At 42.7% G+C, this 26,676-nt stretch overlaps 1 protein-coding gene across 3 annotated transcripts in view; it reads right to left on the minus strand.

Moving 5' to 3' along the window:
• Positions 1-26,676, minus strand: part of GALM (galactose mutarotase) — a 104,878-nt gene that overhangs the window by 30,964 nt on the left and 47,238 nt on the right. For all 3 annotated transcript variants that reach the window (XM_067703218.1, XM_067703217.1, XM_067703216.1), the window contains exons 5-7: positions 20,615-20,769; positions 16,983-17,189; positions 11,027-11,108 (exon numbers count right to left, since the gene is read on the minus strand). In XM_067703218.1, the coding sequence (XP_067559319.1) occupies positions 11,027-11,108; positions 16,983-17,189; positions 20,615-20,769 (444 nt within the window). The remainder of the gene's footprint in view (positions 1-11,026; positions 11,109-16,982; positions 17,190-20,614; positions 20,770-26,676) is intronic.

The following is a 26,676-nucleotide window of genomic DNA, read 5'->3' on the forward strand; positions in this document are numbered from 1 at the left end:
CAGCAACGTGGATGGACCTGGAGATTATCATACTAAGTGAAGTCAGACAGAGAAAGACAAATATCATATGATATCGCTTATATGTGGAATCTAAAAAAAATGATACAAACGAACTTATCTACAAAACAGAAACAGACTCACAGATTTAGAGAAAGAACTTGTGGTTACCAGGGGGGAAGAGGGAGGGGGAGCGATAGGTTGGGAGTTTGGGATTGACATGTACACACTGATCTATTTAAAATAGGTAACCAACAAGGACCTAGTGTATAGCACAGGGTACTCTGCTCAATACTCTGTAATAACCTAAATGGGAAAAGAATTTGAAAAAGAACAGATACATGTATATGTATAACTGAATCACTCTGCTGTACACCTGAAACTAATATAACAGTTAATCAACTATACTCCAATATAACAATTAAAAACCAAAACAAAACCAAAAAAATATGACTATCTTTATGTATAATAATACATAATGGGGCAACCATAAGTTATCATTACCTCAAAAGGGAAAACAAGACCAGAAAATCCCTCTGTGGACCAAGATGATGTGACCAACTCACACAGTTTGACACACAATTTCAGGGGCTGGGGACTTCCCTGGCAGTCCAGTGGTTGAGACTTTGCCTTCCAGTGCAGGGGGTGTGTGTTCAATCCCTGGTCGGGAGCTAAGATCCCACATGCCTCCTGGCCAAAAAACCAAAACATAAAACAGAAGCAATATTGTAACAAATTCAATAAGGACTTTAAAAATGGTCCACATCAAAAAAGTCTTAAAAAAAAAAAAAAGAATTTCAGGGGCTCAGGAATCCCTTGAAGTTCTTTCATCATCTTCCTAGACCCTGGTATGGACCCTGGTTAAGAATATCTGGGTTAGAAGTTCCATGTGGTCTTCGAATCATTGTTAGAAACTAACAGGACCTCAGAGTTCAACTAATGTATCCGTCATCTAATGAGATTTTACAGATTAGGTTATGAGGACCAAAGGTTTTCATGGCTGACTTGAGAGCAAAGATGGTGGGTAGCAGAATTGAGACCTGCATCCAGGTTTGCTGAATTCCAGTTATCACATGGTATTGCTTTAATACACTATGTTTAAAACAAGTGTAAAGAAGAGAGAAGAGTGGAAGAAGACTGACAAGGGGTGGACGGGGAAAGGAAGGAGTAGTTGTTCATAGCATGTGCAGACTGGCTGCTACTTGGTTTCACTTTTCTGTTTATCATAGATTAGTTTTCTAGCTCCAAGCCAAAGAGACCCGGCCTGAAGCTCCCTTCTAGCTTCCTACTTTGGATCTGTAACTAGTAAGTCCTGATAGAACATCTGAGGTAGACTTAATGTTGAGAAAGATAAGGGAGCCTGGGCACACTCTAAAACGGATTATGTCATTATGAAAACCCCAGAGCAGCAAAGAATCCACTGTTTCCAGGAAGTGGGGGAAACATTTCTAAGGAGAAAGTATGAGCCTTGAGGAGAGTAGGGGTATATGCAGCAAGGAAGGGGTATCGAGTGGTCCCTATGGGTGGGAGGGGGATGCTGAAACAGCGTGAGGTGTGAGTGAGGCATGCTGGGGGATGGGTCTGGGAGGCAGCTGGTGTCTGGCCTGGGAGCCATCTAAAAGTTTTTTTAAACTGTAGAGTATCAAAGTAAGATTTGCATTTTAGTTAGATATCTTTAGTAACCAGATGGAGGATAGATCTAAAGAGATTTTTTTTCCCCTAGTTAGAGAGCTGTTGTCCAGATTCATTTGTTCATTCACTGATTCCCAAATTATGAAGCTTGTAATATAAATCTGGTGCTGATCTAGAGAAAAAAAGACAACCTACACTGGGACAGTAACGATGGAGATGGAGCCATATAATCAATGATACATATTGAAGAGACAGATTCAAGGAATATTAGTTGTTAAAAATCATCAGGAGCTAATGACTAACAATATGGGGACGGGTGCGGGGAGGGACTGAAAGGGAAAGAGGAAGCATATTGACGGATGGTTGAAACAAATTCAGAGGATTTTTAGGGCATACTCTGTATGATACCATAATGATGGATACGTGTCATTATACATTTGTCCAAACTCATAGAGTATACCACACCAAGAGTGAACTCTAGGGACTTCCCTGGCGGTCCAGTGGTTAGGACTCTGTGCTTCCACTGCACGGGGTGTGGGTTCAGTCCCTGGTCGGGGACCTAAGATCCTTCAAGCTGCGCAGCACGGCCCCCCCCCCCCCAAAAAGAGTGAAGCCTAATGAAAATTACGAACTTTGGGTGATAAAACATGTCAATGTTGGGTTTTTTGTTTTTAATACATTTATTTATTTTATCTATTTATTTTTGGCTGCGTTGCATCTTCGTTGCTGCGCGTGGGCTTTCTCTAGCTGCGGTGAGCAGGGGCTACTGTTCGTTGCGGTGTGTGGGCTTCTCATTGCGGTGGCTTCTCTTATTGCAGAGCATGGGCTCTAGGCGCACGGGCTTCAGTAGTTGTGACATGTGGACTCAGTAGTTGTGGCTCGTGGGCCTAGTTGCCCTGCAGCATGTGGGATCTTCCCAGACCAGGGATCGAACCCATGTCGCCTGCATTGGCAGGCGGATTCTTAACCACTGCGCCACCAGGGAAGCCCCTCAGTGTAGGTTTATCAATTATAACAAATGCACCACGCTGGTGGTGGGTGTTGATGAGGGGGAGGCCGTCATGTGTGGGAATGGGGGTTATGGAAAATCTCTGTACCTTCTGCTCAGTTTTTCTGTGAACCTAAAACTTCTCTAAAAAAAATTAAGTCTTATTACAAAAAATCAGCAGGACCTGACGATGATATTGAGTAGGGTGGGGAGGTGGGATGAAAAGGAAAGAGGAAGCATATTGATGGAGGGTTGAAACTAATATTATATCCACTATTTTAGAATTATATAAAGTCTAAAGGAGTTTTCTGTAAGAAGCTCTGCAAAGATTAAAACACGTAGATCAAAACAGTCTTCATCTGCACCATCTTTGAACTGGGAGACTACTTTGGAATTTGTTATTTCTCCAGGTCAGAGACTTAGACCTGTCCTAGGGAAGTAATTATAAAAGCAACTGAATTGTAGGTTGAACCCAGACAGGTTGAAATAAAATACAAATGTCTTGCTGAGCTTCTCTCCGCAGACTCGTGGTAAACCTTTCCTACCAGAATTCTAATTTTGTCAAAATGGGGTTGCTTTCATGTAATTTTAGTAGGACCTTTCAAAAATGAAAAGCAGCAAGAACAGCTCTCCACAAGTGAACACAGATGCACTGGGGGACAAAGTGGATTGGGTAAATTTTTATAAAAATAGAAGGTATCTCATCTCAAGGAAGAGAATAAGATGGGATTTTACTAAATTACTTTAAGAGACAAAAGACCCAATCAAATCATTTATTTTTGCTGTCTTAATTACTTATCTACTACGAGTAAAGAATAGCACAATTAAAATGAAAAAAAAAAAACCTATGTGCTGTAAATGCCTATAAAGACACATGCTTAGTTTTGCACTGTGCTGTATACATCATAAAGTTTTGCTGGGCTGGTGGCCCAGATCGCCTCCAAGTCTCACAGTTCTGTAAGGTGAAAGGATGAAATGTAATATTTACAACGCTGGGAATGAATTAATCCCTGGAGAAACAGGGATTTTCTGTTTCTCACCTGCTCACGTTCAGCTGGCTTAGTACCTGAGCAGGGTACCAGGGACTGGTTTCCTCCTGTTGCCACAGGGCAGGACACCAGACTCAGGCCTCGAAGCTAAATATCTGACATGTCAGCACAGAGACCTGGCACTGGAGTGTTCTCTCTCTGTGGACGTCTACCTGTCCTTCCTGGTAAACGGCTTCCAGGAGTTCCACCTCTGGGAAACTACAGGGAGAGCCCTGACAACAACATAGAAAACATATTCAAGGTGACCTGAAGGTGCCCCAATAACAGAGTATGCGCCCATCCTAAGTAGTAGCAAATGCTATAAGGGCTGCACTTTTTTTTAAGTTGAGGAAAACTGCTCAGAAAAACCAAAGTTACGCTAACTGCTGACATGCAAACCCAGTTTTGACAGCTTAGCTGCAACTCTGCTCCTGGTCTACAGGTGAAATGAGCTCTCAGCCTTGCAGAGACCTTCTATTGGTGCAGGAGACAGGTGCCTGTGAGCAAGGACCATAGCTCACATTTGCTGAGGCGTTTCAAATGGGCTTTGGGAAAAGGACAGCCTTTTACCAGAGCTGAGAAAGGGGAAGAATGAAGAAGCCACAGAGTACAGGCTGTTGTCTTCCAGGCTTTTTTGGCAGACAGGGCTGACGACATTTTATATGCTCTCCCCAAAAGTGTCAGGAGGAAGAAAGGCAGGAGTGAAACAGGTGCCCAAGGCTGCTGGAGGTCTGTGGCCCTGCCTTGGGTAGAGGTCTAAATGCAGCTATAGGTTTAAGACGAAGGGATCTCATCATATTGTGCTTGCTTTGGTTCCCTGAAACTCTATGTCAAGGTATCCCTTTCCTCTCTATGTAATTATGCCCAGTCAGTAAGCCTGTGATAAACAAAATGGAGGACAGGACTTCACCTCTCCCCCCAGACATACATGGGGAAAAGGTCCCTTTTCACCGAGTACCTCGGCCACAGTATTACAACTACTGTAAGATAAGAGGTGCTACTTTCTCATACAATGGGTTTTCCCATCACCTGAAAAATTATTTGCTGAGGGTCTGTAACCAAGGTAAAAACACCCCCAAAGTTTAGATCTGCATTAGCATTTCCCTTAAGAACTCAGGTCACAGCTTTCATGAAGGGCAAACAAAAAGGAAGTGAAAAACAAATATAAGTATAAATTAACAGCCACAAAAGATGGAGACATGGCCTCTTTGTCTTTCTTTTTTGTTTTTCTCTCTTTTTTTTTTTTGCCGTATGCGGGCCTCTCACTGTTGTGGCCTCTCCCGTTGCGGAGCACAGGCTCCGGATGCGCAGGCTCAGCGGCCATGGCTCACGGGCCTAGCCGCTCCGCGGCATGTGGGATCCTCCCGGACCGGGGCACGAACCCGCGTCCCCTGCATCGGCAGGCAGACTCTCAACCACTGCACCACCAGGGAAGCCCTGTTTTTCTCTTTTTAAATATAATTTGAACAAACTTGTTTGCTGTTTTCTTTGCAGAAAATAAAAAGCAGAAATAAATTGAGAAGACGGAGAAATGGGAAGGAAAACAGTGAGAGAAAGCTGGGAGGCCACCTGTATAAAAGGTGGCAAAAGAATGAGAACTGACAACTGTCCAAAGCTCTATTTATTTATTTAGTTTCTGGCTCCCTGTTTCTTGGCTATATGGTGATCTTGGCTATCTTTATAGTCAAGAAATTCATTTGGGCTTCCCTGGTGGTGCAGTGGTTAAGAATCCGCCTGCCAATGCAGGGGACACAGGTTCGAGCCCTGGTCCGGGAAGATCCCACATGCGGTGGAGCAAATAAGCCCGTGCGCCACAACTACTGAGCCCGCATGCTGCAACTACTGAAGCCTGTGTGCCTAGAGCCTGTGCTCTGCAGCAAGAGAAGCCACCACAATGAGCAGCCTGTGCACCCCAACAAAGAGTAGCTCCCACTCGCCACAACTAGAGAAAGCCCCCGTGCAGCAACGAAGACCCAACACAACCAAAAATAAATAAAATTAAAAAAAAAAAAACGAAACTCATTTAATTTTCTTTTTTTCTCTCTTTTCTTCCTTTCTCCCTCCCCCATCTAACCAGGTCTAGTTAAGAGCTTGAGGTTTTTTTTTTTTTTGCGGTATGCGGGCCTCTCACTGTTGTGGCCTCTCCCGTTGCGGAGCACAGGCTCCAGACGCGCAGGCTCAGTGGCCATGGCTCACGGGCCCAGCCACTCCACGGCATGTGGGATCTTCCCGGACCGGGGCATGAATCCGTGTCCCCTGCATCGGCAGGCGGACTCTCAACCACTGCGCCACCAGGGAAGCCCAAGAGCTTGAGCTTTAACACCAGACTACCTAGGTTTGAATTCCAGCTTTCCACTGCTCTTTAACTGAGTGGTCCTCAGTAAGTTACTTAAACTCCTTGCGCTACAGTTTGCACATCCGTTAATGATCAGAATCTACCTTATAGGGTTGTGGTGTGGATTATTTATAAAGTATCTCTGAAATACCAGCTATTATTATCATAAACCCTCACCTCATCTCACAGATAAACAGTATCTTCCATTTTCTCAATTCAACACAACCTCAGTCTCTAGATACTGCATATCAATTCCCAGAACCCTTAACAAGTATGGCTGGTCTAACAGGTTTCTTGCAGCACGTCTCACGGAAGTGGGCTTGGAGTTCAGTCCAGTCCAGTTCTGGCTGAATATCTGGTACACCTGTGAGTCTGCCCTGTGTGGATTGGCCTTGAACTCCAGGCCAGCCTATGGTCATCCAGGGCCACCCCAGGGATTGCAGCCATATCAGAGCCTGGTGCAGATGTGACCTGGCCCCAGCCAACTGCTTATTGGCCCATCCATTTTCTGCCACCAAAAGCATGCCCTGAATGCTTCAGAAGCCCAGCACTTCCCTGGGGACCATCCTGCTGTTTCCTGCACTGCCCATTCTTGTTCATCTCCGTAGAAAACACATTTCTCCTCCTCACTGCCTGGCAAAATGCTACTCGCCCTTCCAAGTTTTATTTCATTCTCATCTCCTCTACCTGGGAGCCCCCAGACAGTGCTTTCCTTCTGTACCAAGTCTCTTAGTTACATCTACATCTCTTAGTTAAGTCTACTTAGTTACATCATTGACATGATTTTCCAGGTCAGTGGATAATATTCTGGCTGATTCCTCCACTGGACTGTCAACTCCTAGCAAGCCCAGATACACTGGGGAGGCATTTCTGAATGACCAAATGACTTTGGACTCATCTCAGTTAAGCCACTTGCTCGTGGGCTTTTGGTCAATGTTAAGAGTCAGATGAAGTCTGAGCTCCTAGAGATTTCCTCTCTGCTGAAAGTGGGCCAGACATGTGAATTCTTACATCACTGAAGGGTACAGTAGAAGTTACTGCCCTTTTTGAGGAAGTTACAAAGGAATAATATAATTATTTGTTTCTTAAGCATTTCTGAGAAAGGAGGAAGAAAAAAAACTCTATAATTTCAGTTTGTGTCATTGGGCAAACAGATATAATCTATGAGGGACCAGCTAATGTATGGATATGTAAAAGATACTTACAAATTTTTCATGAGCTCTGAAGTTGTTGCAACTTATTTACTTCTGTAATAGAGTTCTAATGAACTTGAAGGGTGCTGGAGATAGCCGTAAAATGTTACACTAAGAGCCTTGTAGAATCACAGAATGTAAGAGTTACAAGTGACCTTGCAGACCATTATTGGTTCTTGATCATGAGTGCATAATAAAATTTTCACTGGTCCACAGAAAACTGAGATAGATTTGGATAATCAGCTGTCACATTTCTTTAAAAAGTAAGAAAAACTGGGCTTCCCTGGTGGCGCAGTGGTTAAGAATCCCCCTGCCAATGCGGGAGACACAGGTTCGAGCCCTGGTCTGGGAAGATCCCACATGCCGTGGAGCAACTAAGCCCATGCGCCACAACTACTGAGCCTCCACTCTAGAGCCCGTGAGCCATAACTACTGAGCCCATGTGCCATAACTACTGAAGCCTATACGCCTGGAGCCCAGTGCTCTGCAACAAGACAAGCCACCGCAATGAGAAGCCCCCTCTCGCAGCAACTAGAGAAAGCCCGTGCGCAGCAACAAAGACCCAACGCAGCCAAAAATAAAAGTAAATTTAAAAAAAAAAAAGTCAGAAAAATTCAATTTAAAGGGTCATTTCTATTCTGAGATTAAATTTTCCCCACTTTTATGGTGTTAATATATTCTTTCTTTTATGAAACATGGTGATTATGAATGGTAGTTTCAGCTTTTTTTTTTAAATGTAGCCTATTTATCTCTGTTCCTTATTATTATCCCAATTGGTTAAATTTTTTAAAATTGAAATATAATATGTATATATTCCCAATTAATTTTAATAGCCCTGTATTTGTAATAGCTTTCTAGCTTAGCAAAATGAAAAGTTGGGCAACCCCAGATAAGTTTCCCGAACGGTTTTTTAAATAAAATTTATGGGTCTGATTTATGAAAATTTATGAACCCTGATTGAGTTGAACCTCCTATTTGCAGAAAAGGAAATAAGCATCTATAGAGGTTAAATGTTAAAGCATTATACATGCACCCAAGGTCCCCTAGCTAGTCAATAGCAAAGCCAAGACTAGAACCTGGGCTCTTGCCTCCCTGAAAGTCCAGAGATCTCACAGCCAACTCAACTTCACAGGTGTTCAATATTAGTACAGAGTGTAGAATTTGATCCTAAAGCCACTTACAGTGCAGAACTGAGATGAACATGAGTTTTATGCAGTCAATTAGATTGCATGTTAAGCTGTACTTTGCTTTGCCACAATTATCTCTTACAATCATGACAAATAATCTTTACCTGGTATGAGTTATGCATTTTTGTGATTTTCATCTGATCAAAACTCAGCAGGATAGCATAAAATTTTATAAATATACAGAAATAAATATGCCCTTATTTCATCACCTCCATTTATAAGCTGCTTAGTTCATTTTCTTCCTTATCAGTCACAAAACAGGAGCTGCCACCATTTTCCCCTTGCAGTTCACATCACATAGTTCTAATGCAATAATTCTGCATCTAGGACAAGATGGGCCAGCTTATTCACGCCCATCTATTGAGCCATGTCAATATCAGAAGATAACACATTACCAAGACAAACATAAAAGCCCTGGAGCCAGAAAAATATTCAACACTGTGACGCCAAAAAATTTTTAATCCATGTATCTTGATTCCTCATTATTATTCTAATTAGTTTTGTAGTCGCCTTGTTTATGGGAGTTTCTAATTCCTGCTGTTAACTGAAGTTGCTGTTCAGTATGCAGGCTCACATTCTTTTTCCCCTTAAGAATTCTGAACTACCAGCCATAAACACAGCCCTATTGTTTTAAAGATGCCGAAATAAAGATGCTCAAACAAAAGCCCTTACCTAAAGTAAGGCAGGTGCCCGGTACACTTTAGTATCTTACTTGGATCCCTGGGTCTTTCTTTTTTTCCAGTTTTGAAAATTTGAAATAATTTTAGACTTACAAAAATGTTGCAAAAATAAAACATCTATGTGTACCCTTCACCCACCTTTCTCTGCCCTTTTTCTGCCTCATGATGCAGTCTAGGATCCCATGTTGCATTTAATTATTGTATCTCCTTAGTCTCCTCTGTGACTGCTCCTCAGTCTTTTTTTGTCCTTCACGATCTTGATCTCTTTGAAGAGTACTGGTCAATTATTTTGTACATGATCCCTCAATTGGGTTCATGTCATGGCTTCTCCTGAATGGACTGAGGTTCTGCATTTTTGACAGAAAACCACACAAGTGATGTGCTTTTTTCAGTGCATCATATGAGGGGGATGTAATGTCAATAGTCTTCTTACTTGTGATGTAAACCAAGTAACTAACAAAGATGGTGCCCTTGGCTTCTAATTGCTCATATTTTATCACCTAAGCTCTTTATTGGAGCAGAGGTGACAACTAAGGTACTAGTACCCTTACACAGGGTGGGAACAGAAGGGACAGGTCTTCCTGGCCTTTCACACGTAGCTACCACAGCAATGGGCTTCTGGAGGGCTGGCGCCCTAAACAGAAGCCTGAGAGAACAGACCACAGGACATAAGCCATCTGATAAAGGAGCTATGAGATAACACATCCGAGAAGTCAAGTCACTGTCAGACACAGGTAAGAGGCCTAGATCAGGCAAGGGCAGCACGAAGGTGGCCCTTCCTCCAGAAGGGGAACTGATACAGAAAGTGTTTGTGTCTTTCTAGATTTCTGTTCTTCCTTCCCTTCATCCTCTACTTTTGTTTACTTTAGTTTTCTTTGACGATGCCTTCGACATTCAGCTGATCTCTGATTTTAACAAAATCCCAATAAGAATATGTATCTACTGCTTTGGGGATAATTATTACAAGTTAATTTCTATAAACTGCCACAAATAACAGCACCCCTGCCGTTCATCTTGTCATCTATCTGTCCCCGGGAGCCAGATGGGGGTACACGTACAATCTAGTACAAAACTATACCCCTCAATCCTGGAGATAACACATGAACCAAGGTTCTTTCTTTCCTTTTTTAAATTGAGATATAATTCACATACCCTTTTAAAGTGCACAATTCATCAATGTTTAGTATATTTACAAGGTTGTGCAACCATCACCACTGTCTAATTCCAGAATCTTTCACCCCAAAAAGAAATCTAGTACCCATTGTCACTCCCCATTCTCCTCTGTCCCCAGCACCTGGCAACTCACTAATCTACTCTCTCTATCTCTATGGACTTGCCTATTGAACCAAGGTACTTTTGATCCCAAATAATAATGACCAAAATGATCTCAATCCAATAAACCTAGGAGACACACACACACACATACACATGAATTTGACTCTGCCAACACCTCGCCTTCCCTTTTGGTACGCAGAACTCCTCCTTCCACCCCATCCCCCTAACTGTGTCTTGGAGGTGATGTATCTGTATTTGTCCTCCTCAGGGTACAACCCGTCCAACCCTTTCCTTTTCTGTCAAAAACCATGACATGTTCTATCAGCGTCCTGCATCTGTGAGGTAATGCTTAGGTAAATTTATCTCTGCTCAGATGCTAAGGAGTAACAGATTTACATTTTAATGCAGAACTTCTGGAGTCTATGGCTCAGCTAGGATGACCATCTGACCCAGCTTTTTGGGATTATCTCAGTTTATGCCTGTTGCCCTGGCAAAATTATTAATAGCATCCCCTTACCCTCTCAAGAGTGTCCTGGTTTGGGTGTTTAAGTAAATGGTCACCCAACCATAACCAAAATAAATGACTAATCATGGTAACTATGGGCATTGTGTCAGGCCAACAAGGGAAATGTATTTAGGGAAATGAAGTTTTAATGTTTCTCACACTGCACCGCAGCTCTGCATTCCCATAAGAGGTTTAAATTCACCAACCTGTAGGAATCAGGGTTTCATCCACAGGCAAAAAAGCATCAGCTTCTATAGTGACTTCATGGTCGTATATATTCGGGGAACCCTGGGAGAGAAAAAGTAGAGAAAGAAAAGGTTTAGTGCTCAGTCTTATTTTATATGTTTGCTTTATAATTTCTCTTGCAGAAATGTTTTCAAGTATTGACGAAAACTTTAGAAATCCCATTTGACCTATGATGATGATTAATTCGTTCATTTAAGTTAGGTAGATAGGGGCTCAAACATAGCAGCCGATACATTTGGAAGAAACTTTCGAGTGTGACCCCAGCATGCATGTTCTTTTCTGAATGGAATTATGAAAGTGAAAAGTCAGAGAAACAACAGTGGTTTGAAAGCCTTTTGGATTTTGACTTATTAGCAGAGGGTTTTCTTCTACTGTCCTCACATGCCAGGCAAACAAAAGAGCAAGGGTCAGTGACCTGTAACACACAGGTGGACAGCCAAAGCATCACCTCTAGGCTCACTAGGGGTGGGCCATGTCACCCCTTCTCTGGCCTAGTTCCCACTCAGGGGGCCCACTCCCTCCTCCATGGCAGAAGGCTGGAAGTCAGAACTGGGGTCCCATCTCCCCTGTAAAGATGCAGCCTGACCTCCTGGTGGAGTCAAAGGCTGGTCCCTGAAGCACTGGTCAGTGGTCAGAAAGGCCCGGGGTCTAGTTCTGGACTTATTTCCTTCAGTATAAAATCGGTCTGATGTCCCCATTCTGTCCATGGTTCTTGGGGAACAGTAAGGATGTGTTGTGTTACTTACAAACTGGAAAATACACATATATGTTTCTAATAAAAAGGATTACATTTTAATAGCAGTATTTTAAAGCTTCACAGCAAAAGATGTGGAAAGGAAACCAAGTGAGGGCTTTTGCTGAGTGAATGCTCAAAAATAAACGAAACCGGTAGTTTTCAGCTAGGGATGATTTTGCCCCACAGGTGTCTCAAGACATTTTTGATTGTCACGGCTGGGGGTGGTAATGCTACTGGGGAAGCAGTCGTGTGAAGAGGCCAGGGATTCTGCCAAACAGCCTACCATGCTCAGGTCAGCCTCCGCACCCCGGCAACAAGGAGTCATCTGGCCCCAAATGTCAACAGTGCCGAGGTTAAGAAGCCCTGAGCTCAGCTAAACTGAAGGCTCCGAGGGGTTCCTGAGAAGTGAGCAGAGAGAGGCAGAGTGCTCTGGGTTAACTGAGAACATATTCTACTGTCAGAAGGCCTCAGCCACGAAATCAAATGGAGTCGTCCAGAGGACAAAGGCCAAGATTTCAGAGGCTGTGAGAATCGATGTCTAAACATGACAGAAATCGGTTTATTTACACTACCAGGAGGCTCTGTTTCTAACGAACTATGATTCTCCTGTACTGTCCCAGCGGTCAAGGGTAGGAGTGGGTGGGAGACAAGGCTGGGGCAGAGGCTTCTGCCCACACTATCTTAGCCACTTGTTTGGTCCCTGATCTGACCTGGGAAGGCAGGTCCAAAATGGGAGTGGCCTGCACCCCCGCCTAGAGCTGTTCCAGCCTAGAGGGGTCTCTCTCCTGTGTGGCTCTCCCTACTGTCACCTCAGGCCTCAGGCTACTGCCAGTACCGAAGAGGCCCCTGGGACTGAGGGTAGCCGCTGTGAGGGAATGAGAATTTGGGACTCTTTCTTTGGCTCTAATTGTTCAATGCTCAATTCAAGACTGAGTAGTCTTCCACTGTATAAATATATCACAACTTATCTGTTCTCCTATTGATAGACTTCTGGGTTGTTTTGAGTTTTTTTATTATAATGAATAGAGCTTCTTAGGAATTTCCTTGTTCTGTTTATTTTTTAGCACTAGGGCAGGAAGAAAATGATTCAGTATGAAAATCACACACCACTAAATTGAGTCCAAGATGTGGGGAAGAAGCCTGGGAGGAGAAGGAAAGGAACACTGACTAGGCACCCACTCTCTGAATTGTTGGGTCATTAAACAGCAGTAACATTCCTTCAGTAAAGGAAGCACGCTTTTCATTTTATGACTCTTCTGACCTGGAATAATGCAATGTCTACTCTGGTGGAATATTACTGTTGGATTCTTTTCCTTTTCAGGCTGATGAAAACTTGGCAAGGAATGCTGATTCACAAACAGAACTGAGGCCCATCTCTGAGTTCAGTGTTTGCTTTGGTTAACTTTGGCTGCTACTATTTGTAACATTAACCATTTATAAAGCTCACTGTGGCTTGGATGGGGCTTTAAAGACCTTTTTGTGCGCTGCCACTACCACTTCCTTACTTCAGCTCTTATCACCTCTAGCAGGATATAACAGACACTATTGGTTACTACCCAAAAGCTCTCTCAACTCCATTATCAGCACCCTCCCTTTCCCCTGGCAGAACACTGACTTGTTGATTTAGCCTATGTGAGGATATATTCAGGGAAAGGAACCCCACCCAGGCCCCAGAGGGCAAACTTTGATTTGTCTAAGCCAACCATTGTAGTCTAATTCCCTTGCTGGTGATTGGGTTAAGCAGAGCGTAAGACATACTTCTGGCCAACAAAACGTGAGGAAAGTCTGCTGAGGAGCTTCTAGAAAAAGTTTTGCTTGTTCTTAAAAATGGAACATTAGAGATATGAAAAAAAGAATAGTTCCTTTTTTTATGTCTGGATGTGACTATATGAAGAGGTGATTCATGGAGCTGTGGCAACCATCTTGTGACCATGAGGGGATAAGCTGGAAGACAAAAACCAGCTTGAAGAAGCAGAATGGAAGAAGCAGAATGGAACGATGGAAGAATTTGGGTCCTTGATGACATACCTACACAGTCATACCAAAACCAGAACTATTGCTTTTCATCTCAAATTGCCCCAGGCCTGCTTTCATAGATCTTTAGATAAAGTTTCAGTTAAAAAAAAAAAGTTCTCCCAGTTTTGTGTTAGATAAGAAAGGAACGGCCAAAAAAAAAAAAAAAAACCAACCTGCAACCTACATACCTTTTCCATTCTTTGAAAAACACAGTGCTCTCCTCCCCCTAGGCCTCCAACACTCAAACTTAGAAGTGATGAGTCAAAGTTTGACCCCCAAGTAGGACAAAAATACTGCTTATTAAATTTAAAAAACAAACAAAAAGAAAATATATAAGATGAGCTGATTATTGTAAATATCAAGTTTCGAGCTATTTACCTGGGGAGGGTTTAAGACACACAATAATGCTTTTCCAGGTAGGGCAAGAGATGTTCTGAAAATGCAGGGAGACCCCTTGACCCCAGGCCGGATAACTGCCTACCAACCCTTACCTGATGCTCCAAAAGGCTGGTGGCCCTCACCCACCCCATCCCTGAAGCTAGAGGCTGTGGATGTGAGCTGTACTTACTAAGACAGCACACAGAAGGGAGTTGACCCTGACCGCCCTTCTGTGTGGGGTCTGTGATCTGGGAAACTATTCAGCCTCTGGAAAAAAATTTAGAAATTTTTAGGAGTCACTCCAAGTCCTTGTAGGATTGGAAGGGTAGAAAATTCTGGTCAGGAGGGTCCTCCTCTCACATAAGCAGAAAGAGCCTTAGTGAACCTTACGTTCCCATTTTGCATCCTACATTGGAACACATTGGCAGAGTAATACTTCACGCCTAATTTCTTTTTCTATTTCTGAATCTATTCCTTTAGATCACCCCCTTAGTTACAAAAATGTGGAAAATAGTGAAAAATCACCATGATCTATTACCCACATAAAAACATTAATATTTTGTTCTATTTCTGTCAAGTTTCTTTCTGAACTTATTTTAAAAAGTGGGGTCTTCCACCTCCTAGAGAAATGGAAATAAAAACAAAAATAAACAAGTGGGACCTAATGAAACTTCAAAGCTTTTGCACAGCAAAGGAAATCATAAACAAGACCAAAAGACAACCCTCAGAATGGGAGAAAATATTTGCAAATGAAGCAACTGACAAAGGATTAATCTCCAAAATTTACAAGCATCTCATGCAGCTCAATAACAAAAAAACAAACAACCCAACCCCAAAATGGGCAGAAGACCTAAATAGGCATTTCTCCAAAGAAGATATACAGACTGCCAACAAACACATGAAAGAATGCTCAACATCATTAATCATTAGAGAAATGCAAATCAAAACTACAATGAGATATCATCTCACACCAGTAAGAATGGCCATCATCAAAAAATCTAGAAACAATAAATGCTGGAGAGGGTGTGGAGAAAAGGGAACACTCTTGCACTGCTGGTGGGAATGTGAATTGGTACAGGCACTACGGAGAACAGTATGGAGGTTCCTTAAAAAACTACAAATAGAACTACCATATGACCCAGCAATCCCACTACTGGGCATATACCCTGAGAAAACCAGAATTCAAAAAGAGTCATGTACCAAAATGTTCATTGCAGCTCTATTTACAATAGCCAGGAGATGGAAACAACCTAAGTGTCCATCATCGGATGAATGGATAAAGAAGATGTGGTACATATATACAATGGAATATTATTCAACCATAAAAAGAAACGAAATTGAGTTATTTGTAGTGAGGTGGATGGACCTAGAGTCTGTCATACAGAGTGAAGTAAGTCAGAAAGAGAAAGACAAAAACCGTATGCTAACACATATATATGGAATCTAAGAAAAAAAAAATGTCATGAAGAACCTAGGGGTAAGGCAGGAATAAAGACACAGACCTACTAGAGAATGGACTTGAGGATATGAGGAGGGGGAGGGGTAAGCTGGGACAAAGCGAGAGAGAGGCATGGACATATATACACTACCAAACGTAAGGTAGATAGCTAGTGGGAAGCAGCCGCATAGCACAGGGAGATCAGCTTGTTGCTTTGGGACCACCTAGAGGGGTGGGATAGGGAGGGTGGGAGGGAGGGAGATGCAAGAGGGAAGAGATATGGGAACATATGTATACATATAACTGATTCACTTTGTTATAAAGCAGAAACTAACACACCATTGTAAAGCAGTTATACTCCAATAAAGATGTAAAAAAAAAAAAGTGGGGTCTTTATGCTCATGATTGCAGAGTCTCTTATGGCTTGTGTGTGCTTATTTTTTGGTTTGTCTTTAAGATCTCAAGAAGGATGGTGGAAGTTCCTGAAGATAAGGAACAAGCAAGTGAAGAACCGTCTTTCTTATTTTCAAATTATGTAAGAACCAATTAACTCATGCTATTTGAAAAGATTCTAGAAAAGAAATCAGCATATCATCAACAAAATCCTAAAAAGTGTAAAAATGCAAGATATTACTAGCTGGCTGTGAACATCATTTTGTAGTAGGAAATCATGCCAAAGTGATTCAAGTCTAGTATACAATGATGAGCTTCTTAGATGAAGAGAAAGTCATAGATAGAATCTACAGATTTTAGCTAAGCCTTTTTTTTATTCTGTCTCATGTAATAGCCTCCTCAGCAAGCTAGAATATTATCATTAGGAGGGAATGAGGTAGTTTAGAGGGAATTACCTAAGGGGGGCTGTCAGTGTCTCCACACCACTCCTAGGGTGGGCCGTACAGCGGGAGCACACAAACATTGTCAGCATTTATCTAAAGGGGCTGGACTAAGCACATCTTCAAGGATCCAGTGATGGAAAATGCCTTAATTGGAAGTAATTTTGGTGGGGGGGTGTGGTGAAACTGGAGTGAAACTGGGGAAGCAAATGTAAGCACTTGTTACAATTAGATGACAGGCAGTTCTTTAAATAGCTTGTTACCTGTCTGAGCGTGTGGGGCAGCACAATGTACTCATTTCCCTATAACTTCCATTTGTGGACCACCTATTATGAGTCAGATGCTTTGCTGGGCACTTTTCCTCATCTCAGGGGCGACCCCATCGCCAGGGTAATTCCATACTGGGTTAGTCTCTCCAGTCACTCCCCCAGGTCATTCCACAAAGCACAATGCAGGAGACAAGAGGGAAGTGGCACTTCACACTACAGCAGGTGATCAAAGGCAAGTTCACCTACCTGGCCTGCCAGGTTGAAGTAAGAATGGTTGGTCAGATTGACCGGAGTGGTCTGACTGGCCTGTGCTCGGTAGTTGATCACGAGCTCCCCGCCATCCAGTGTGTATGTCACCCAGACTTTTAACTCTCCAGGGTAGCCTTCCTCACCATCTGGACTGACCCGTGAGAACTCGACTCCATTTGACAGCACCTGAGGGGTCCACAGGACCTGGAAGAAAGTGTTTTTGAAGCTGTTTAGTCACTCCAATCCCAAGCTAAATGCCACATTTCAATATTTAAAGACAACTTGGAATCTGAAAAATAAAACAAACCAGTGAATATAACAAAACAGAAACAGACTCACAGACACAGAGAACAAAGTAGTGGTTACCAATGGGGTTACCATAGGGGTAGGGGATTAAAGGTACAAACTACTATGTATAAAATAAATAAGCTACAAGGATATATTGTACAGCGTGGGGAATATAACCAATATTTTATAATAAATTCAAATGGAATGTAATCTTTAAAAATTGTGAATCACTATGTTGTACACCTGAAATGTATATGTAATCTTATATGCCTTATCGAGTGCCCATTATGAGCCTAGGCTCTTTGCTACAAACTTCGCAGACACTATCTGTCTCAGGGCTGACGTAAAGCAGGTGCCATTATCCTCATTTAAAGATGAGAGGATGGAGGCTCAGAAAGGATAAACTGCTTGTCCCAGGCCACACTGCCAATAAGACAGTGGATTTGAATCAAGTTGTCTGATCCTGAGTCTGCTTCCTTATTCTACACCATCAGAGGACAAGGTAGCCAGAGACCCCCCAGTCCCTTTGGGGAGCTCTGGGGTCACTAGGAAAGGGGCCCTTTGCAGACATGAGACCTCCATTTGTTGGGTGCTCACCAGCCAGTCACTGACCTGGTGCTTTACATAAACCATTTTATAAGGTAAGGATTTAGTTGAACCAACCGAAATTACCATCTTTATAGGTCAAAACAGTTGAGCACTGGCAATTTCACCTGGCTCCAACTAATATTATTACCCCCATTTTATAGATGAGCAAATTGAGTTCAGGGGGGCTAACTTGCCCACTTCCACCTCCCACATTCCAGGGGATGGAGTAGAACCCTGTCATAATTCATGCAATTGTTTAAAGGGAGAAATATCTTGTTTAAAGTCATACGTGTAATTAGTGACAGAGCTAGGATTCAAACTTAGCTTGACAGTCTACACTATTCCACATCTTACTTTCAGTCAGTGTTTTGTTCCAATCTTCGTTCCCAACAGCAGAGTTGAGGCCAAACACTGTCATTGCAAATAGAGTTGGAAGATAATAACTTCTGTGGGTCACAGGAATGGCCCACGAGCCCAGGCTCTGCCCACCCACTCCTGGCATGGCCTGGATCTCTCTCACTGACACTGCATTCACCAGGAAGAGGAGCCCAGTGGGAACGGAGGTCTCTGCCTTCGCCTACAGTGAAAGCAGCTGGTATTTGAAACAAATTCGCTGACTTTAGTAAAAAATTAATTTTATACCCTAATTATCTCCAGGAAATGTTGCCTGGTATATGTGTGATTAAATAAAGAAAAAGGAATCCCCCAAACGGAAAATTTTAGGAATAAAATATTTGAAATAAAATCGTCTTAACTTGCTACCTAGTTTTTTTCCTTTAGAGAAAGGACACAATGGAAAGATTTTTGTGTAAAGCAATATTATCAGATAAAGTGGAAAGTATAATTCCTATTCACGGGAGGATTTCCCTGACCCTATGGTTTCCAAATTTCCTGAAAATTTCCGCATTTGCATCTCTAGGCCTACTTACACCATTTCTAATCCTGTCAGGTTGTTCAAATTTCATCTTTAAAAAAATGTGTTGGTATAAGTAGAAAAACACATACCTGCAAACCAACAATTATTCAGTAATTGTTGAAACCAAATGCAACTTAAAACAAAGTCCATGTGATACTGCTCATGTTGCTACATGAAAACCTAGTGGCCTAAAACTTTCAGTGGCTCCAAGATTGCATTCCAAGTCTTTCCCCACCCCTCTGTGGGCTGTTGCACAGCCACTCTCCAATATCCACTTATTAAATGACATACTATCTTTTCTTCAAGAACAGTTCAAATCCAGCCTCCCCAGTTGCCATTAATTTGTCCATACCCAGTTCCTGTAGCACACCCCTGGCATCTGTGTTATGGGGCTTTGTTGCCTGCAACAGTTATGTAAGAATCCCTCACTATACTGGAGTCTCAGGAATCCCCATCCCCCTGGTTTACAGAAGGGGCTTAGCTGACACACTGCATAGAAGGACATGAATACTATCCTTCTGCGTTTGTTCATACAGGGCATACCCCATTACACAACACCACAGAAAATTCCATGTGGAACAGGAACCATGTGAGCAGGAACAAGCTAGAACAAGGTGCTGAGGCTCCTCCGAAGATCCCTGGCCAAACAGAGCTGGGCCTAACTTCCTCTGGCTGGGGTTTGCCCATGCACCTGGCATATTCCAGAGACCCTCTGCCTTAATATTGCCAGGACAGAGGATACCCTCTGCCTTCACGTCTCCCTGGCGTGAGGAGTTCCATCATGGAGGAAAGGGGAAGTGATGGGGCAGTCCGGCTCTAAACCACAGACAGGAAGCTGGTAGGACAGGGGAAACGGAGAGTGACCAACTTCCTTCAACAGCATGGGTGGCGGTAAGAGGTAGAAAAGAAAATACTGTGATTCTTAACTGCCATACATGTTCCTGTCTTCTCTGGCTTTTTTCTAGGAAGTAACCTGGGTGATATAATTTAAAGGAAAGCTAACTACCAAAATTACCTCTCTGAAATTAGACTAGTAACAGAATCACTGGGGTTCACCTGCAGGCTCCCACGCAGCTAGGAAACAGGAGGGCAGGCATTCCTACCTCAGGGAGAAGCTGTTTGATCAATTTGTTTTCCTAACCTGGTTTTCCAGGGATTCACTTAGGGGATGGGAGTTTTAACGTGGAAAGGGGGAACCGGGGAGAATCGAGGTCATTTTGAGGCGTGAGGCACTTCATTGGAAGGGCAGCCTGGATGCAGCGCCACAATGCATAGGGAGGGGGCTCACAGACAGATACATGGGGTGTGTTGGGTTGGGGGCACCCACAGCAGCCGTGGCGGACACCAGCAGTGGTAGTATAGGAATGAGGGCTTTGGGTCAGGCAGCCCAACTTAGGAGCTGTGTGGCCTTTCAGGGCCTCAGATTTCTCATTTGGTGACAGTACAGGGTTCTAGTGAGGGTGGGAGATGATATATGCAAATGCCGTGTGCAAGAAGTGGTGGGTATTATTTTTAATCCACTTTTCTGTTGTGCCTAAGGTCAACCAACTCTGATGCCAAAACTGTGAGAAAGGTGCTCCCTGTCTTTCCTAAGGGCTGTCATCCTTTCACTCAGGGCTCTCTTGCCTATTAGAGTCAGATGAGCTAGTGAAGGGTGGCTCCTGGAACACAGCCGGCACATCTGCTCCCCCAAACCGTGGGAGCAGCCTCTTTCCTGTATCACCTTACCATGCATTTGCTCTAGGGCCTCGGATTGTGCCTGGCAAACAGAAGGTATGCTTGAAGGTACTCAGTGAAGTGTGCCAGGTGAGGACTCTGTCCGATGCCCCCAACTCACCTTATCAAACCCTCTGACTCCTCCATGCAGGCTGTTGGGCCCATTGTTAATGGCCAGCTGATACTCCTTCCCGTCCAACGTGAATGTTCCTTTGGCAATTCGGTTGGCCACCCTGCCAACCACTGCTCCAAAGTAGGGCTGCTTTTGGAGGTATCCTGCAAGGGTATGGGATGACAGAGTTTTTTAATAACTTTAAACCAAAGACAAGGCTCACACCGCTGCCCACCACTTCCTTCTGAGGGCACCTGCAACTTGGGCATATCTGCGTCCACAGGGAAGCAAGGAAAAATGGTGTTCTTTACACATGACCTTTTCCCTTTCCAAAAGCAATTCATGTTCTTTCCAAACATTTTAGAAGAGCTTTCTAGGGCTTCCCTGGTGGCACAGTGGTTGAGAGTCCACCTGCCAATGCAGGGGTCACGGGTTCGTGCCCCAGTCCGGGAAGATCCCACATGCCGCGGAGCGGCTGGGCCCATAAGACATGGCCGCTGAGCCTGTGCGTCTGGAGCCTGTGCTCCGCAACGGGAGAGGCCACAACAGTGAGAGGCCCGAGTACCGCAAAAACAAACAAACAAACAAAAGAGCTTTCTAAAGCACAAAGAAGAAACTTAAATCATCCTGATCTCAACACTAGAGAGGACTGTTAGTATTCTTATGTATATCTATGTATGTATACCTTTCCATCTTTTAGTATATGTGTGCATATGCTTTTCTTCTTATAAAACTGAGGTCTTCATATATATGCTGCTCTGTAATTTGCTTCTAGGCCAATTTTCTTAACTAAAAATTATGTTTTTGTGTAGTCTTAAAAAGAAACTATCTTATGCTTCTTTTTCTTTTTTAAAAATCATACAATTAGTACATGAAAATTTCCTTTAATGAGCATTAAATACCCAAGTATATAGAGTAGCCTTGCTGGAGGAAACACAGGACACCTGTTAAATCTGAATTTCAGATAAACAGTGAATAACTTTTTAGTGTAAGTATGTCCATATTATTAGAATACATGGGACATTCACATAAAACATATTTATTGTTTATCTGAAACTCAAATTTAGGTGGGTGTCCTACATTTTTATTTGTTAAATCTGGCAAGCTTAATAAAGAGTAAAACATGAAAACCATCCTTCATTTCTCAACTCCTCTCCTTCCCACTGATAATCACTGCTAACAGTCTGGGATACACACTTCCAATTGCTTGTTTTTGTTTTTTAAATTAACTACATATAAGCACAAACAAATACTCGAACACACACATATTCTACATAAAGAGACAAACTACACATATTGTTTTGCAACTTTTCATTTATCAAATGTCTTAAGATCATTCCATGTGACTCCATATCCGTCTACCATATCCCTTTTGATGGCCATATAGCATGCTGATGAGCATAAACTGTTGTTGGGCTTTTCTGGGGGGCGGGGGGTGGGGCGGGGACATAAAGAGTAGTGTAGCCAGTGTCCTTGTATGTACAACGGTATGTGTGGGCATATTACAGTAACTTCCTTGTCTTTAAGCTCCTCTATGCTATAATCTTTTAGTTTAGATCATCATGGCAGAGATTAAGGTTTGGAGGTAGTTCATTTTTTTATATTATTGCTACGATTACTTTCTGCTCTATTTTTCACTCAGTTGTCCTTGGAACTCCATCCCCCCTTCATGTGGTACTCTGTATCCATCACACCTACTGTGGGTCAGAAGAGTATGTGATTCAAGTGCATGAACTCTTTTTACCATGGCTGGAGGGGCTCTCAGGATATGGGTCCTGAACCTACTGGGCCAGTTATAGGTCACACATTCCCATTACTCAACTGGTTGGGCATAAGTGAAACATTAATCACTCTCTTCCAGGTCTTCCCTGGTTCACTTCCTTGCCAATCTGCAGGTCCTCAGGGTCCTGCCCATAGACTCTCACAAGAGCTAACGGTTACTGACCGCTTCCTAAGTCTCAGCCGCTTTCTAAGTGCTCTACATTTAAATCATTTCATCCTCAGAATACTGCTATAAGGTAGGCAGTATCATTACTCTCATTTTACAGGCATGGACATTGACGACAGAAGGTTAAGTAACTTGGCCCAAAACACACAGCTAGTTAGTGGCAGAATCAGGGTTTAAACCCAGGCAGTCTGGCTCCTGAGTACATGTTCTTAAGCATCACATTATTTGGAGGGCACAAGGCTTTCTGGTTAATTGACCTTACCACCATCTCTCAGCACAGGCAAGGCTGAGTCTCCACCAGCTTCCACCTCTCTCCCCACCTTCTTCTCTGAAGCTGTAGCTTTAAAACCCCTTACATTGAGTAACAAAAAGGGGTCTCTAGGACTTCCCTGGTGGTCCAGTGGCTAGGACTCCACACTTTCCCTGCTGAGGGTGTGTTCCATCCCTGGTCAGGGAACTAAGATCCCACAAGCCGCGCAGCACGGCCAAAAAAAAAAAAAACTAACTAATAATAATAATAGGTCTCAATGTTGTTTTCATTTGCATTTCCCTGATACATATAATTTCATTTGCTAATCGGGAGCTCAAAAATGTAAAGAAAAGCAGAATTTTTGTTCAAAAATTGTTTGGCTCTATCTCTTTTTGACTCCTACATTGATCCATTCAACAAGCGTCCACCAAGCCCCTACTCTCTGCCAGCCCCATGCTTGGCATCAGAGACAAGGACGAATTCAACAGCAAGGCTGCTACCTCATGGGCTTGCAAGAATTCCCTAGGAAGGGACCACTTTCTGGCAACAATTAATAAGCCAATGGACGTAAGAAGCCCTTGGTTTAGATGAAGAGTTTTTAAGGATTAAACCACAAGGACAGCAGAAACCACTGCTCTCAACCGTCTCTGAGAAACTCTTCAGAACACATGGATTTTATACTATTTTCACATGTTACTAAGCTTTTAAATCAAGTCAGAATTACAAAACGTGATAGTCCCCAAATTCTGATTAGGACTAAAAAGCTTGTTTTTGAAATGCAGAAAATACTGTTTTCCATGAAAAAGGGCAAAGTTTCTAGGTCGACAGGAATGCTGATTCAGTCGTCAGTTGCTGATGTAGGATAAAGGGTAGACAAAAAGTTTGTCCCTTTTTCTGGGCAAGGGACTGGCCAGAATATATTAATAAATGCTTAACCATGGGGTATGGCCCTGTCCACTCCTCAAATATCCCAAGGATCCCAGCTATGACACCCACCTCAGACAGCCCAAACTTTAGCACGAGTGCCCCAAATCTCAAATCAAATCACTCAGGAGTCTCAGTCAAAAACTCCACACCTGAGTGACTTTCTTTCGGCTTTCTAAGGAAAATAAACACTGGTTTAATTGACAAGCACTTTTAGCATCCCAAATATTTTATATATTTTTAGATGGCTGCTGGTTGTCCCAGAGGAATCTCCATGCCATTTTGTGCACAGTTAACAAAGTGAAATAAAAAAGTTCAAGGAGTAAGAGGGAAGATATTTGGGGGCAAAGGAAGGAGAGGAGATTAAAATGATTAATTGTTCACTATAGTCAGACATGATCACAGCCAATAGCATTTTAATCCATTTGGTTCAAGTGAGGAAACAGATCTAGAGAGGTTAAATAACTTGCCCAAGGTCTCATAGCTTTAAGGGACAAAGCAGAGATTTTAAACTAGGAATCCTCAAAGCTCCTACAAGGACATTCTTGGGCATCTGTAATATTAAACTGCAACCTCTAAACTGGTCTCTTTTCCTCCCACCCCCTCTTATAAACGCAGGTGTTCTAAGAGCACTAAGTTTATTTTTTTCTAAGCTTTCCATAATGGCTCTCATGGCAGTAATAGCTGGGTGTTGGTGGCAACTGGGCGGAAGATGACGGGGGAAGAATAGCATTGATTGCATGGGTAGGTTATTTACACCTCTGGCTTATAAGCAAATATCCTCATCACGGGTTTTGAAAGAAGTCATAATGACTGCAGGTGGGACCTGCAGATGAAAAACATTAAAAAATATTTTTAATACAAAAAATGGCAGAAAAAATACTTCACAGGAGGCATTACTGATTTTTCTAGCCTATAACTCAAGATCATATGATTTACCTCTTTAGAATTCTACAGAAGAAAGATCTCATTTTCCGAGGGAGAATTTGAACTATTCTGACCTCCAGTCATGGCCATCAGCCAAGTAGTTTATAAAATCTATCTGGGAAATTAGAGGTAGTTCACATCTAACCTGGCAATTACAAAAGGACCATGTCTCATGGAATTATCCATGCTTAGCTCTTCACCTTGGCTCAAAACATTTTTGGAACATGGTAATGTGAAGCTAACCCTTTACTCACTCTGTCACATCTTATTGCTTTAAATTATTTGCCTCAGTTTGTTTATATAATACTTACATACTCAGACGTTCTAAAATGTACAGTGAAAATCTAGCCTCCTTCCTGTCTCTGTACCCCAGCTACCCAGAGTCCCTTCTTAAAGACATCCTCTGTCGCCAATTTCTTAACATGGGTTTTAATACACTAGAATTGATCAAAATAGTAGCAGATCGCCATTTCACACTATTCTGATTGAGGCAGTTATGCTTCCTGTAATGACATATATGAAGTTCAACCTCAAAGATGGCTAAACATATCAGAAAGCCTCACTTGACATTCTAAATGCTTCTTTATCTTTTGAAAATAGCTTGCTCTCCTTTTTAAATAAGTAATTAAATTATCTAAATTATAGCATAGGATTGAAAATGTCTATCTTGATCTAGCACCTAGAATATTTTACTTTTTTTTTTTTTTTTTGGCCACGCTACTACGCGGCTTGCCGGATCTTAGTTCCACGACCAGGGATGGAACCTGTGCTCCCTGCAGTGGAAGCTTGGAGTCCTAACCACTGGACCACCAGGGAATTCCCAGCACCTAGAATACTTTAGATGCTTTGATTCGACCTGGCATTTTGTGGTGCCTGTGACACAGCCTGATAAGAGAATGCTATTTAACTTTCTCAAGAGATGTTAATAACATGGGGAACAATAGTCAATACAAGCTAGACCATTGTAATCTGAGGGGGGGTCTATTTTTTTTCTCCCTTTTAAGAACATTTGGGGATAATACTTTCTTCCATCTAGACTCCCACAAGATTCATAGACTCACAGAGACGACTGCATTATTGCCCTCACAAAATAGGCACTTCTATGCCTGCTAAGAAACTGGTGCTTCCCAGGTGCCACATCATCATGGCACACGTTTCATATGAATTCCACAAAGATGCCTTGTGCTTTAAGGTCCATGTGACTCTTATATGAGAACTAAAATTAGTAAGAAGTGAGTGTGTGTATGAGTGGGAGGAGGGGAGGGGGAGGGTAGTTACCTCCTGAATGGTGAGAAAGAAGAGATGGAAATGGGGTGATTAAAGCAGATGCTCACTGCTTATCAACTCCAGTGCTTCACTGGCTCTGAAATTCTAGGTCATCTATCCAATTCTCCTTGGACTCCACTGGGCAATTTTGCACCAGTCAAGTTATCTCTTTGTGATTCTGGTTCAGCCTAGCAAATGGTTATGCTACTAACAGAGAGAGGTGACTCAGCAAAAGTGATTCTAAAGAATCCTCTTTTGTCACTTGTCAACTCTCTTGCTTTCTGACTCTGAAGACAGAAGATAGGAACACCACCCCCAGAAGTAGAAGGGGGCGTGGAGAGCAAGGGTAAGAGGAGCTGATTTCCCCCAGCCCCTGCACCTTCCTACCAGTGAGTCTCCTATAATAGACTCGCTGAAATCACCGAAGAAATTCTGCTGAAGGTTACCTACGTCCTTCTCCGAGCCAAGCTGTGGAGGCTCCAAGGAGCTAAAGACAACCAACCAGAGGGCAAGGAACAGGATCCTCAGAAATATTTTTATAATACATTTCGCTAAGGAAATGAGCCAGTTTTATCCTCCTAAGGGAAAACCAATACTCTCAGGTTTCTTGACCTCCAACAATGAGCTATGTTACATATCTAAAGAACCAAACAGACAGAAAAACAGACACATAAAGGAAAACCTCAAGCCTCCTCTTAACAGATTTCTCCCGTTGTGGAGCACAGGCTCCGGACGCGCAGGCTCAGCGGCCATGGC

Source organism: Pseudorca crassidens, chromosome 14 (assembly GCF_039906515.1).
Source record: "Pseudorca crassidens isolate mPseCra1 chromosome 14, mPseCra1.hap1, whole genome shotgun sequence".
Taxonomy (NCBI): domain Eukaryota; kingdom Metazoa; phylum Chordata; class Mammalia; order Artiodactyla; family Delphinidae; genus Pseudorca; species Pseudorca crassidens.